General features: G+C 33.3%; 2 protein-coding genes across 2 annotated transcripts; one reads left to right on the forward strand and one right to left on the reverse strand.

The window, feature by feature from the left end:
* The first annotated feature begins 3,330 nt into the window (after nucleotides 1–3,330).
* Nucleotides 3,331–7,586, forward strand: NDT2 (NAD+ transporter 2). The gene is made up of 9 exons (XM_022296654.2): nucleotides 3,331–3,806; nucleotides 3,995–4,081; nucleotides 4,914–5,020; nucleotides 5,887–5,935; nucleotides 6,132–6,241; nucleotides 6,377–6,471; nucleotides 6,706–6,794; nucleotides 6,883–6,977; nucleotides 7,065–7,586. Exons 1-9 carry the CDS (start codon nucleotides 3,719–3,721, stop codon nucleotides 7,461–7,463), a joined length of 1,119 nt encoding a protein of 372 aa, XP_022152346.1. The 5' UTR covers nucleotides 3,331–3,718; the 3' UTR covers nucleotides 7,464–7,586.
* Nucleotides 7,587–10,778: 3,192 nt separating this feature from the next.
* Nucleotides 10,779–11,713, reverse strand: LOC111020064 (uncharacterized). Its single transcript, XM_022296625.2, has one exon. The coding sequence runs from the start codon at nucleotides 11,469–11,471 to the stop codon at nucleotides 11,016–11,018; it is 456 nt and encodes a 151-aa protein (XP_022152317.1). The 5' UTR covers nucleotides 11,472–11,713; the 3' UTR covers nucleotides 10,779–11,015.
* Between the last annotated feature and the right edge of the window lie 715 nt (nucleotides 11,714–12,428).

Here is a 12,428-nt window from a genome sequence, read left to right on the forward strand (position 1 = left end):
CCATTCTACCAATTTTTAGAAATTTATATTTTGGATTTAGTTTAAGAGTAGTATGAAACAAAATATATTGATTAAGACGATGTGCAATGCAACTAAAGAATACTAGGTTTAGCCAAAGCGAGCATAGCTCATGGATAATTGATATATATCTCAAATCAAGATTGTGAGTTGGACACGGTAAAAAAAAAAAAATTGTGAGTTGGATTTCCATCCCATGTTGTACTTAAAAAAAGAATACTAGTTTTATATATTTTTAAATTAAAATGAATCTATAAATGTTTACCATAAATAAGGTACATTATAACAATGACAATTTTATTTTATTTTATTTTTCCTTTTAAACTTAACAACTATTTAGGAAATTACAAAAATTATATGTTACATCTATAATCTACAAAAATAGAAAATATGCCACGACATCTCGATTAGCCAATAAATTGCTTAAACCAATAAATCAATACAAAAAATTATACCATCAAAATATGCCTAATATTAGTTTTATTTAAAAAAAGGAAAAAGAGCCTAATATTGGACCACAAAAAAAGAGCCTAATATTAGACCACAGAAATATTCCAACCTAATTAGAAAAGCATACGAGCCTAGCCACAAAATCCAACAATAAAAAAGTGTCCAAACTCAACCCTAACAAAAAAATAAATAAATAAATAAAAAAATATTCAAGACAACTTGAAAACCATACGCATGAGAATAGTCTAGTCCAACCAAAAAAAATTGTCTAGGTCACAACTAACTACAACTCTTTTGTCAATACGAATTTAGCTCAATGGTAATTGACACTTATTTCCGACCAAGAGATGGTGAGTTCGAATCTCCCTACTTCTATCTGTTGTAGAGTTGTACTGAAAAAACTACCATTATTCTAAAAATGAAAACACAACCAAGGTATTACTTTCAAGTTTTCATCTCTTACTCGAATTCATTTTCTTTAGTGCAACAATTACTGGAGATTTAATCATCCTTAAGAATAAAAGTACATGTCTTATTCACTTGAACTTTTTTAGATCTCTCTTATTTGAGTTCATACTTTTCGTAATTCAATTTAGATTAAAATTTTAAAATTTTAAGCTTACATTTCACCCCCTCTTCCCATAGTGTTTTTTTTTTAATGTATAGAAACTATTTTTAATAATTTTCATAAATAGTAAAAATCACTTTATAATTATTGAAGACTGGATATATTATGTTGGGATGATTCAATAATTATTGAAATGTATTATGAATAGTAGAGGCTTTTCTTTCTTTCTTTCTTTTTTTTTTTTTTGAGTACAATGAATGGTAGAGGCTTATTTGACTAGTTAGTTGTATACTTTATTAATGTAATAAATATGTGATGTTATGTTTTATTTTTCTAGGCTAAATTAGAAAAGATATCCTTGAACTTTGCTTTTGTTTTTAAAATTACCCGTATCATTTTAAGTTTTAGTACTACCCTTGACTTTCCATAGACGTTTAAAATATACTCTTTTAAGTAAATATCTATTACTATTTTGAAAGAAAAGTCAACGTGACAGAATCTAGAACGACTTGACAATCAATGTCATATTTTTGCCTAAAAATCTTATTCCTCAATTGTTAAGAGAGTTTGCTTCTCTATTTTCTACCCAATGTTGCGCTAATCACTCTTTTAAAATGATAGCTTCTTTTTATCTTTTCTCTTTTTTCTAGACTTACAAGTCCTGGCAAGCCTCCAAATTAATGGTAAGACATTCTAGATTTTGCCACACCAATTTTCTTTCAAAATATCACCAGAAGTTTATTAAAAGGTTATTTTTGAAACATTTATGAAAAGTTAAGGGTAGTATTGAAATTTGTGAAATAATGATAGAAATATCGGAGTGTTCTTTTCTTCTCTTTTTTTTTCCCGTAAATTTAGCCTATTTTTATTTATTATGTTTAACTTTCTAGTTTTTAAATTTTTACAAAAATTTTAAACTAGCTTTAAAAATAGGTAAAAAACATTGAGCAAGCTTAATTTATAATAGAAAATTTAAAATATATAAGTAATTTATATAAATTAATATATAATGTAATTTTAGTAAAGGTTAAATTACAATATTAGTGCCAATATGAACCTAACTAAGCCGCTAAGACATTTTATACTCTCTAAAAGTTAGAGGTTCAATCCACCGTCTCATATTTATTCTACTAAAAAAATTACTATATTAGTTTGCGAGTTTTAATAATGTGCTATTTGGTCCTTAAACTTTAAAATGTTTTAGTTAATTCATAATAATTTCGATTTTAATTTTAATAGAATATGTACTATTAATATAGTTATTTAAGTGTCCACGTAACATGCTTAAACGAAGGCTAATGTTGTGTTTGATATGTCTCACACCTTTAAAAAGTGTCTAGTAAATCTTTAAATTTTTAATTTTCTACTCAACCTATTAGATTTTTTAAAAAATAAAAAATAAAAACAATATATTAGACACGTAACTGAAAGGTCAAAAATTATTACACAAAATAAAATAAAAAAAATTCAAACAGGTCACAAATTTGAAAATTGAATGATAGTACTAGACACTCTAACGATTTAGAGATTATTTGACATAATACTGAAACTTTTGAGGCCTATTCAAAACTTTATAAAGTCTTTGTAAAAAAAAAAATAGTTTATAAAATTTTGGTAAAGATGCTATTTTAGCTTTGGTATTCTCAATTTTAGTTTATTTGGTCTCTGTACTTTCAAAATATTCATTTTGGTCTTATACTTTTAATTTTGGTTTATTTTAGTCTTTATACTTCTAAAATGTTTGTTTTGATCCCGATACTTTTAAAAAGTGACCATTTTAGTCCTCAATCTTATTTTTAATATCATTTTTCTATCACAATTCCAACATAATACTACATTCAATATATTTTTGAAAGGTAACCATGACTTTATACAAATGAGTTTCCGTTATGTGTAGAATTTGCGTTAAAATTTTGAAAATAAGGATTAAAATGATCACGTTTTAAAAGTATATGGGCTAAAACGAACGGTTTGAGAGTATATGGACTAAAATGAATCCAAATTAAACATATGGAGAAGACTGAACAAGTACCAAAATATTATTTTAACCTAAAATTTATAGTTTTCTTTTTCAAAATTATAAATCCTAAATCTTATTAGACTTTTTTTAAGAGACATATTTTAAAAGTTTAGGCGGCACTAAACTTATAACAACCCTAGTATATATTATTTCTTGGTCCTAATCTATGTGAAATTCAACATTTTTTTTTGTTGAGAAATATGTGAGATTCAATATGAAAGATATACATAGCAAATAAATGTTTAGAATATTACCTAAAACTAAAAGCAAAAAGAATTGAGAATACTGAAAAAAGAGGAAAGAAAGAAAAAAGAAAAAAGAAAAAAGGAAAAGGAAAGGAAGAGAGAAATTTAAGAAATAGCAATTTGCAAGCTCAGAGAAATTGTCAAACACGTCCATGGATTCCAATTCTTCTTCGTGAGAGTTGAAGCGACCGAAGAAAAACTAAATCCCTTCAAACAAGTTCCGAGAGAAGAAGCTTCACCTCTCCGCGCCCCTCAATTGCAGGGCTCTGGTCAATGCGAAGAGGAGGAAGACGAAGAGGGAAGCCTATACATATATATTTGTATTGGTTGTTGAGCTCCGACACAGAGATCTGCCCTGCGAAATTGTTTTTGTTTCACTGGCGTAATTTTAGGAGTGGGGTGTAGCTGTAGAGCAAGATGAGTGGCGGTGGCAGTGGCAGTGGCAGTGGTGCTTCTCCAAGCACCAGAGATTTGATCTGCCACGCCGGCGCTGGTGCTGCTGCAGGTTTGCTTATTCCTTTTCCGGCTCAATTTCGAGCGTTTTCTGCTTGATTTTTGTTATGCGTCTATGAAACTTCGTGCCAGGGTTTGGAATTTGAGCGTTCAATTTAATTACTTCCCTGTTCAATTTGTGTGCATTGATTTCGTGTTTTGGGATTATTTAGCATTCCTGCATTGTGATGCGCCTTACAGGTGCTATAGCTGCAACGTTCGTCTGCCCGTTAGACGTGATCAAGACGAGGCTGCAAGTGCACGGTCTTCCATCTGGTCAAAGAGGAGGTAATCTATAGTCTCAACCTCAGTAAAAGAATTCTTCTTTGCTTCTCTAAAGTGCAAATAGACCATAAGTTGGTAATCTCAGGCTGCTACTAGTTAGATGCATCATTTAAGCCTACTTAAAAGTTAAGCTAGTTTGGCTGAGATGGGTGTAGCCAAACCAGTAAAGATATGAGTGGCTTTCTCAGAGGTGGTATGTTCGAATCTTGACCCGTTATTTGAATTGTAATTCTATAAAAAAGGGTCAAGCTCCCCGAAACCAATTTTTAACTACTACTACAGTTTTTAGTTTTTAAAATTTGATTAGGATTTTAGAAATAGATTATGGAACAAATAGAGCTGTTAGTAAACAAGCATTTTTTTCTAGAACAAGAAAATAGAAAACAAAATCCTTATTAAAGGGGCTCTTAACTCTACATTTTTAGTGAGATATACGAACAATATTTATATAGAAAAAAAAGCCGATATACGAACGATCTAAAGCTGAACTACAGCCAAGGTGGGTTTTTGTTTTGAAGGTTATAGTTTGGCTAGAAGATTAGAATCTATGGTGCCATGTGTTTGCAGGTCTGAATCAATTCACAATTCTGTTTTTCTTCCTTTTCCTCCTATTGCACTGGGACATCTCCTGGAAAGGCTATAACAACTTTTTGCTATTGGTTGTATGAATTTTGAAAATAAAACTAAGAAATTGACCCCGATTAAGACTTACAAGACTAATGGGTCAAAGGATTATTCTTAATTATGTGATATTAAAATTTCTGCATCTGAAAATGTAAGGTGATATACTTGTTTATGGATTATATTTTAATCTCGTCCGTATTCCTTTACCCAGGTAGTATTATTATCACTAGCCTACAAGACATAATGCGTTCGGAAGGTTTCAGGGGAATGTACCGTGGCCTTTCACCAACAATAGTAGCACTTCTTCCAAACTGGGCTGTGAGTATTCATTGAACTATTCCTGTGGAAAGTAGCACTAAGAGCTTTCATTATTTCAAACAGACGTATCAGTTTTATGGTTGGTCTATAGTACTCAAGTTCATGCCAGTGGTCAACACCATATTGAAACATGTCCATGAACTAGAATTAGATGAATAGGAAGCCTATTTGTCTGCAGGTCTTTCTTGTGTTTTCCTTTTTCATTTTATTTCATAGGGTTCTGAGTTATGACTTTTTGATGGATGAACGTAATTTTTCCATACAGGAAATCCCTCCTTGACTGCGACGTTTACATTGAATAATATATTTCTTTCCCACTTGATTGCAAAATGCATTATGTGATTTTTTTTTTTTTCCAAATCCACTGCATCCAGAGTGTTTTTCTTTTCTAACCCGGCAAGTCCGCTGTTTATCCTTTCTAAGAGATATTTTTTCGCATCTCTGATCTCATAGTTGACGGTCTTGCAAACTTTATATTGTGCTCATTTCTTAACTTCACAGTACATGACGGTACTTATAATAATGAAATGGCTATGGGAACTAAGTGGGAGAAAGACTCACGTACATGATAGTACTTGTAACTGTAGGTCCTAAGTGGGAGGAAGATTTACATTCACACTTCACCATGGTATTTTTTGCATGCTGACCTTCAATTACATACTAATAAAAATAACTTTCACTGTAAAACATAATTATATGATTTTAATTCTTACTGTAACTAAAATTTACCTCCAGATGGTCTATCTATGGCACAAGTTATTTTTATGAGATTTTTCGTCTTCGATTAATTTGTTTCAGGATCATTTTGTCATCACCCGAACTATTTATACTTTTCAAGTGACAAAATGTGCTTATCTCACATGTAGGTCTACTTCACAGTTTATGAGCATCTAAAAGGCCTACTTCATTCAGATGGTTGGTTTTTGGTGTTTACTGGCAAATGATTATTTCTTTCCCTTTTTGTAAACTTAGTTGCTTCTGGACATGCTGTTTCTGTCCTCTCATTTCAGATTTTGGATATCTTTAATTCTTTAGTTTAAGCCGTAGAAATGGTTAAATTGGATTGAGTTGCTTTGTTTGATCAAATATTATATTTGCTACTTGGTTGTAGGGGATAATGGTCAACTCTCATTTGGTGCAAATATGGTTGCTGCTGCTGGCGCTGGGGCATGTACTGCCATTGCAACAAATCCTTTGTGGGTTGTTAAGACCAGACTTCAAGTAAGTAGCAGGTGCTCCTAAATTTGCATTTCCCTGAGTTTGTGTCTTCTATACTCCATACTGAAGCACAGCTAAGTCTTCTATTTTGTATTGCTATTCTATTTTATGTTCATAGTATCCTTGGTTTCGACTCAGACACAGGGAATGAGGCCTGGTGTGGTTCCTTACACAGGCATGGTTTCAGCATTTACCAGGATCATACAGGAAGAAGGAATCCGTGGGCTTTACAGGTTCTTTCTCATCGTGTTTTTTAATTTAGATGTCTTAATTTGATGTGTTTCCCCAACTTTGTCATTTGAGTGTAATGAATGATAGATCGTTAGTGGCAAACAACTTTTATTTTGAATAATAATGAGAGGTGAATCTTATGTTGTTTGATCTTACATAGTTCATCCTGGTTTTTTTTTATGCCCTAACTTTTGTAACGATAATGAGAGCATAGCTTTTATTTGTTCTACAAACAGTGGTATCGTCCCTTCACTGGCCGGGATAAGTCATGTTGCAATCCAATTTCCAGCTTATGAAAAGCTCAAATCGTATATGGCAAAAAGAAGTATGTGATCAGTCACTTTTTATGTTAACGAGTGAGTATGTACTCCCTAATTTAAATGTGTCTGATCATTAAAAATTGAATTTGCCAGATAACACAACCATTGAAAAGCTAAGTCCAGTACATTTAGCTATTGCCTCCTCATTGTCAAAAATTACAGCCTCAGTAACAACTTACCCGCATGAGGTAGGTTTTTTAATCCTCTCTCCTTAGAGGTACATTTATTGTCTATCTCGGAGTTAATTCTTTATTCTATTCAAATTTCATCTCCAGGTAGTTCGCTCCCGGCTGCAAGAGCAAGGCCAAGCCAGAAATGTTGCCGTTCAATACTCAGGAGTCATGGACTGTATCAAAAAGGTTTTCCAAAAGGAAGGTTTTGCTGGCTTTTACAGGGGTTGCACGACAAATTTGTTGCGAACAACTCCGTCAGCTGTAATAACTTTCACCAGCTATGAGATGATACATAGGTTCATGCTGCAAGTTATACTTCCAGGCGAGGAGAAATACTCCGAAACTCGTACGAATTCAGATGGCCATGTGAAGGCCCAAAAAGCGAGCGGAGGCAATTTAAAGGAAGATAGTGATTCCAACATACAGCAATCACAACCCCAACCAAGTAAGCAAACTAGAACCCCTTTGGGGAAAAAAGAACAGTTAGCATCTAGACACTGATTAAATCTCGTTTGCCTTTTGTTTTTTTGTTTTTTTGTTTTTTGTTTTAAATTTTCAATTTAAAGATCTGAACAATAAAATTTTCTGATGGTGAATAAACGCACTCTCTCTGTGTGCCGTGAATTTTTGAACATGTTTACTGGTTGGTGATGCTATAGAAAAATTGTAGCATCCTGACATATACCTCTAACCATGAGGTTGTGAGTTCGATCCCCAACCCCCACATGTTGTACTCAAAAGAAAAACTGTAGTATCCACACGTCTCTGTAGTGTATGAAGCCATATGAAACTTGTATCTGATTGAGTCTAGAAATTTTGGAGATGAGATGCTGAGCAAATTATTGATTGAGTGGATAAGAATTCATTTGGTAAACAGGTTTTCACTAACCACAATGTTCCAATACATTTCTTGGGTATTAATATATATGTGTATTGTATATATCTATAACCCCTTCCTATCCATTCTGAAGATGTATATGCTTGAGATTAAATGATAGACTAAAAAAGTAAAACCGTGTGTTGTTTGAGAGAAGGTTGTAGAGTTACTATCAAGTTCATCTCTCTCTCTGAATATAGCAGAAACTAATCACTAGATTTGTTCTCTCTCTGTCTCTGTCTCTATCTCTCTCTCATTTTGAAGATGAATATGCTTTAGATTACATGGTAAACCAAAAAGGTAAAATTTCATGTTGGTTGAGAGAAGGTTGTAGAGTAACAATCAAGTTAGTTTTGTTCTATCTCTCTCATTGTGAAGTTGAATATGGCTTATAGGTTTGATCAAAAAAGTAAAATTGTCTGTTGGGTTGAGAGAAGGTTGTAGAGTTACAATCAAGTTCAAATCACTATGTGGAATGTGGCAGATACTAATAATTAGTTTGCTATACTCCTAACATTATTTAAACATTCATTTTTCTGAAACTTCTCCCTCTCAACTAGAAAATTGAGAGGCGAGAGAGATGGTTGAGAGAGAGAGAGTAGGGAGAAGATGAATTTTATATTGACTTAATTGGTTTTAACTTAACTTAGATGGTGTGTACATTGAATATTTTCAGTAGACAATGCTAGCAATGACTGACAACTGTAAAGAGAAATCAAACACGTAAATTTATGATAGTTTATATTTGACATCGTCTGTATGGTCAAGATATTTGGGTTAGTTTTCGAGCTGTTTGCGGTGTCTTGGATTCGTAACAGGGAACGACAGGCTCTGATGATGAAGGTTTTGTTGTTCCCTCCTTTCTAGGATAAGGGAAGATTTATGTGGTTGGCTTGTTTCTTTGCTATTTTGTGGGGAATCCGGATCGAGAGGAATAATAGAATCTTCAGGGGATGAGAGATCTTGTGGAGGATCAGTTTTTTAGTTCTTTTGTAACTATCAGCTAGGTGTTATTTTTCTGGATTGGAGCTCATTTCTTTAAGTATACCTCCGTTTGTAGGGCTGATTTTTTTACATTTTTTCTCAATTAAAAGCTCGGTTTCTCATTAGAGAAAATATTTTATTTATTTATTGACTTTGCTTTAGAAAATGGAAGAGTATAGAAAGAGGGGTCAATATCAAATATCAATGAGGGGGAGAGAGGGACAAGATCCTAGAAGGCAGCAGTATAGGAAATAGGAATAATACTGAAAATAGCACAACGTAGAAAGGAGAGGGTAACTCATCCCATCAAAGTCCAAATCAATTTTGATGTCTTTTACAAATGAAAGTTTATGGTTTTATCTAAAGTGAGAAGCATTGCTTTTTAGGTGTGGAGTGAATATTGCCTTTTGTTTTTGAATGGAACATTTCATATGCCTTTTGTATATCTGGTCCAATTTCTTGGTCCCAATACTCATGCCATCTTTCTTTCTACACATTCCTCGAGAACCTCCTCTCCTGAAAATAATAATGAATTAAAATGTTATTTTGATCCCTGTATTTTCAAGTTTGATTCATTTTTATTTTTAAAATGTTCATTTTGGTCTCTGTACTTTCAAATTTGGTTCTTTTAATCTCCATACTTTCAAAATATTTGTTTTGGTCACTGTAAAACTTTAATCTCTACAAATTCTATACCCAATGAAAATCTTTCGATATAAAATTGTATCTACATTTTACAAAATATATTGAATGTAGTGTTGAAATGAGATAAAAATAAAATAAGGGGACCAAAATGATCCTTCTTTAAAAGTATAGGAAAATAAATGTTTAAAAAATACATAGATGAATATTTTGAAAGTACATAGATTAAAATGAACAAAACTAAAAGTAAAAGGGTCAAAATAGTATTTTAACAAAAAAAATAAAAAATAAAAAATAAAAGAACATGTTTTGGTTATAACTTTTATAATTCATTCTGTTGGATCTGGAACTTTTTAGTTCTTTTAAATGTCATGTTTTATTCTCTAATCTATCCTTATCCTTAATTTTTCATTGGATCCCAACACTCATTTTATTAACATGTGGCTTTAAACACTTATCTATGTCAAAATGTACTTACCGATTAAAAGGACTACCAAGGATTGAAATAGTTATTTGTGTAATAAAGCACAATGTTCTTAAAAGTTGTGGACATCAAATTGCAATATAGAGTCATTTATAATTGAAATTCAAATAATATATATATTTTCTTAAAATTAGAGTAAAAGAGCCAAAACCCTAAGAAATTTAACATTGGATCACAATCCAAGCAGTCAAAATAAATTTATCCCAGCATTTTTTTTTATTATCATTCTTCAAAAACATGATGTGAACACAATAAGATTGACCTAAAATTGACAGATTTACATCACTAACCTTTTGGTCGAGAATACATATTTTAACCAGTTGAGTTAATTGTCACATGCTCCGTCCAAAATGTTAAAAAGATCTCTCATTAAATAAAGTAGGAAAAGGGTTCCTCAACTTATAAAAATCCGTCATAGGTACAACCACCACTATACTCTTTGATATTGCAGGTAAGAATCTATCTATTTATCTAAAAGGAAGAAGTATATACTCGTGTCACTACTCTATCACTATGTGCATGTCGCACTCAAATTAATACTTTAGTTTGGCCAATCCATATAGTTATTAATCAAAATTTGAAACATATTTTATATCAATTAAAAATTTCTTATCGAGTTAGCCATCAATAGATTTGTCAACTCCAATTTAACTATGATAAACTAAAATAGAAGTGTAAAGAAAGAATGTTAAGATATACTTTAAAATTGGTGCTAATTTTGTTGTAAGATGAACAACTACAAACTATAGAATTGGTTAAATTAAATTATGGGATATAAATATTACTTGAAAATTCATAAAAGGAAAAATTCAACTAAAAATAAAGCTGATTTGACAGAATAAGCAATTCCCACCATTGGAAATCTATTTAGAATTTCAGATACAAAAATATTTTTCATATAGCGAATTATTTACGCGAACCCCCTTGATTAAGATCTTAATCCTTCCCCCCACCCCTATTTTAGGTAAAAATTACAAACTATACTAAAAACAGAGAATATTAGATTAGATATTTTTTAATTAATTATAGAAAGGGTTAAAAAGGTATTAAAAAAAATAATCATCCATTACTCGGGGATGCCGGCGAGCACCGGCCGCCACGTTTTCCGGAGCAAGTACTTGTATCGGAAACCGGTCCAAGCCGGTCTGGGAGAACCCGGTTTCCAACCGGTCGATCCAACCTCACCATCTTCCTTCTCCTTGCAAACCGGAATCAGGTTCGGGCTCGCCGTCGCCGTCGCTGCCGCCTCCTTAATCTCGCCGTCGTTTCCGTCGTACGGCGGCGACGAGACGAACAAGTCCTTCAACGTGTTGCTCCGCGCCAAATCCGTGTGGTCTCTCTTCTTGTCGGGCAAGGCACGGCGGCGAGGGGATCTCCGGCCGGAATTCCGAGTGAGAAGCATCCGCAGAGTGGTTTTCCGGCGACGGAGGTGGACGAGAGGGCTCGTTCTAGGGCTCAACGTGGGACTCTGAGCGACGCCGCAGTGAGTCGGGAGGAGCTTGAATTTCAGAAGCGACGCCATGGTTGGTGCAGAGAATCAATCAAATTGACGATCTGGATTGTGGAATTTGAAGAGCCGCCGTTGCAGAGGCTTTGGAAATTTGAATTTCGGTAATGATTTGGAGAGGAATTTGGATTTGTAGAGAGAGAGAAGCGTGCGTTGGGAATTGGGGATTTTGTCTTAAGCTTTGAATTGAGAGAGAAATGAAGAAGAAAAAGGAAGAAAAGCGGTTCATTCTCCCAGTAAAATTCTCATTCCAACTATGAATAATTAATATTAAATATTAATAGTGATGATGAAAAAGAGGCTCTCTGATTCCTATGCTTGACTGGAAATTGGAATTCAATTGGAATACCTCTGCTAAATTACTCTTTTGCCCCTATGAGCGTCATTCACCAACTCCACTTTTTCACTTTAGGCGTGGTACCCTCGATGTTAATAAAAATGTTGAGGACCAATTCTCTATCTCATTAGTAGAGGTTGCTAGTCGAGGGAGATGTAGAGTATGGGAGATTGTTGATTCCTAAGTAGAGTATTAGTAGTGATTATAGGTGGATCTATTATCTCATATTTGGAGAGAAAATAATTGTAGAATTGATAGTGGTGTCAAGGGGTGTACATAAGAGATCGAAAAATTTATCCAACCTACCGAATAAACGTCAGTTCATTGGACAAGAATATCTAAAACTGATCGACCAACCGATGTCATTATCTTTTAATTAATTATATATATATTATTTTAGGGTTTCACACTCCCTCATACTTCCCTCTCCCTCGTTCCTCCCTCCCTTCTGTCATTTCTCCCTCGTCGTTGTTGAATCCAACAAGCAACCTCGTTGTCATAGGCTCACATCTGTCGTCAAAGACTCTTTATGTTGTCACCCAATACAACCCAACCCTCATTGTCGTTCAGATCCTGTTGAAATCTAGCCCCCTCGCCCACTACCGTTCAGTCCCGCCGCAACCCAAACAATTGTA

The sequence above is a fragment of the Momordica charantia genome, assembly GCF_013281855.1.
Source record: "Momordica charantia cultivar OHB3-1 chromosome 4 unlocalized genomic scaffold, Mcharantia_2.0 BLBB01000004.1, whole genome shotgun sequence".
Classification (NCBI taxonomy): Eukaryota; Viridiplantae; Streptophyta; class Magnoliopsida; order Cucurbitales; family Cucurbitaceae; genus Momordica; species Momordica charantia.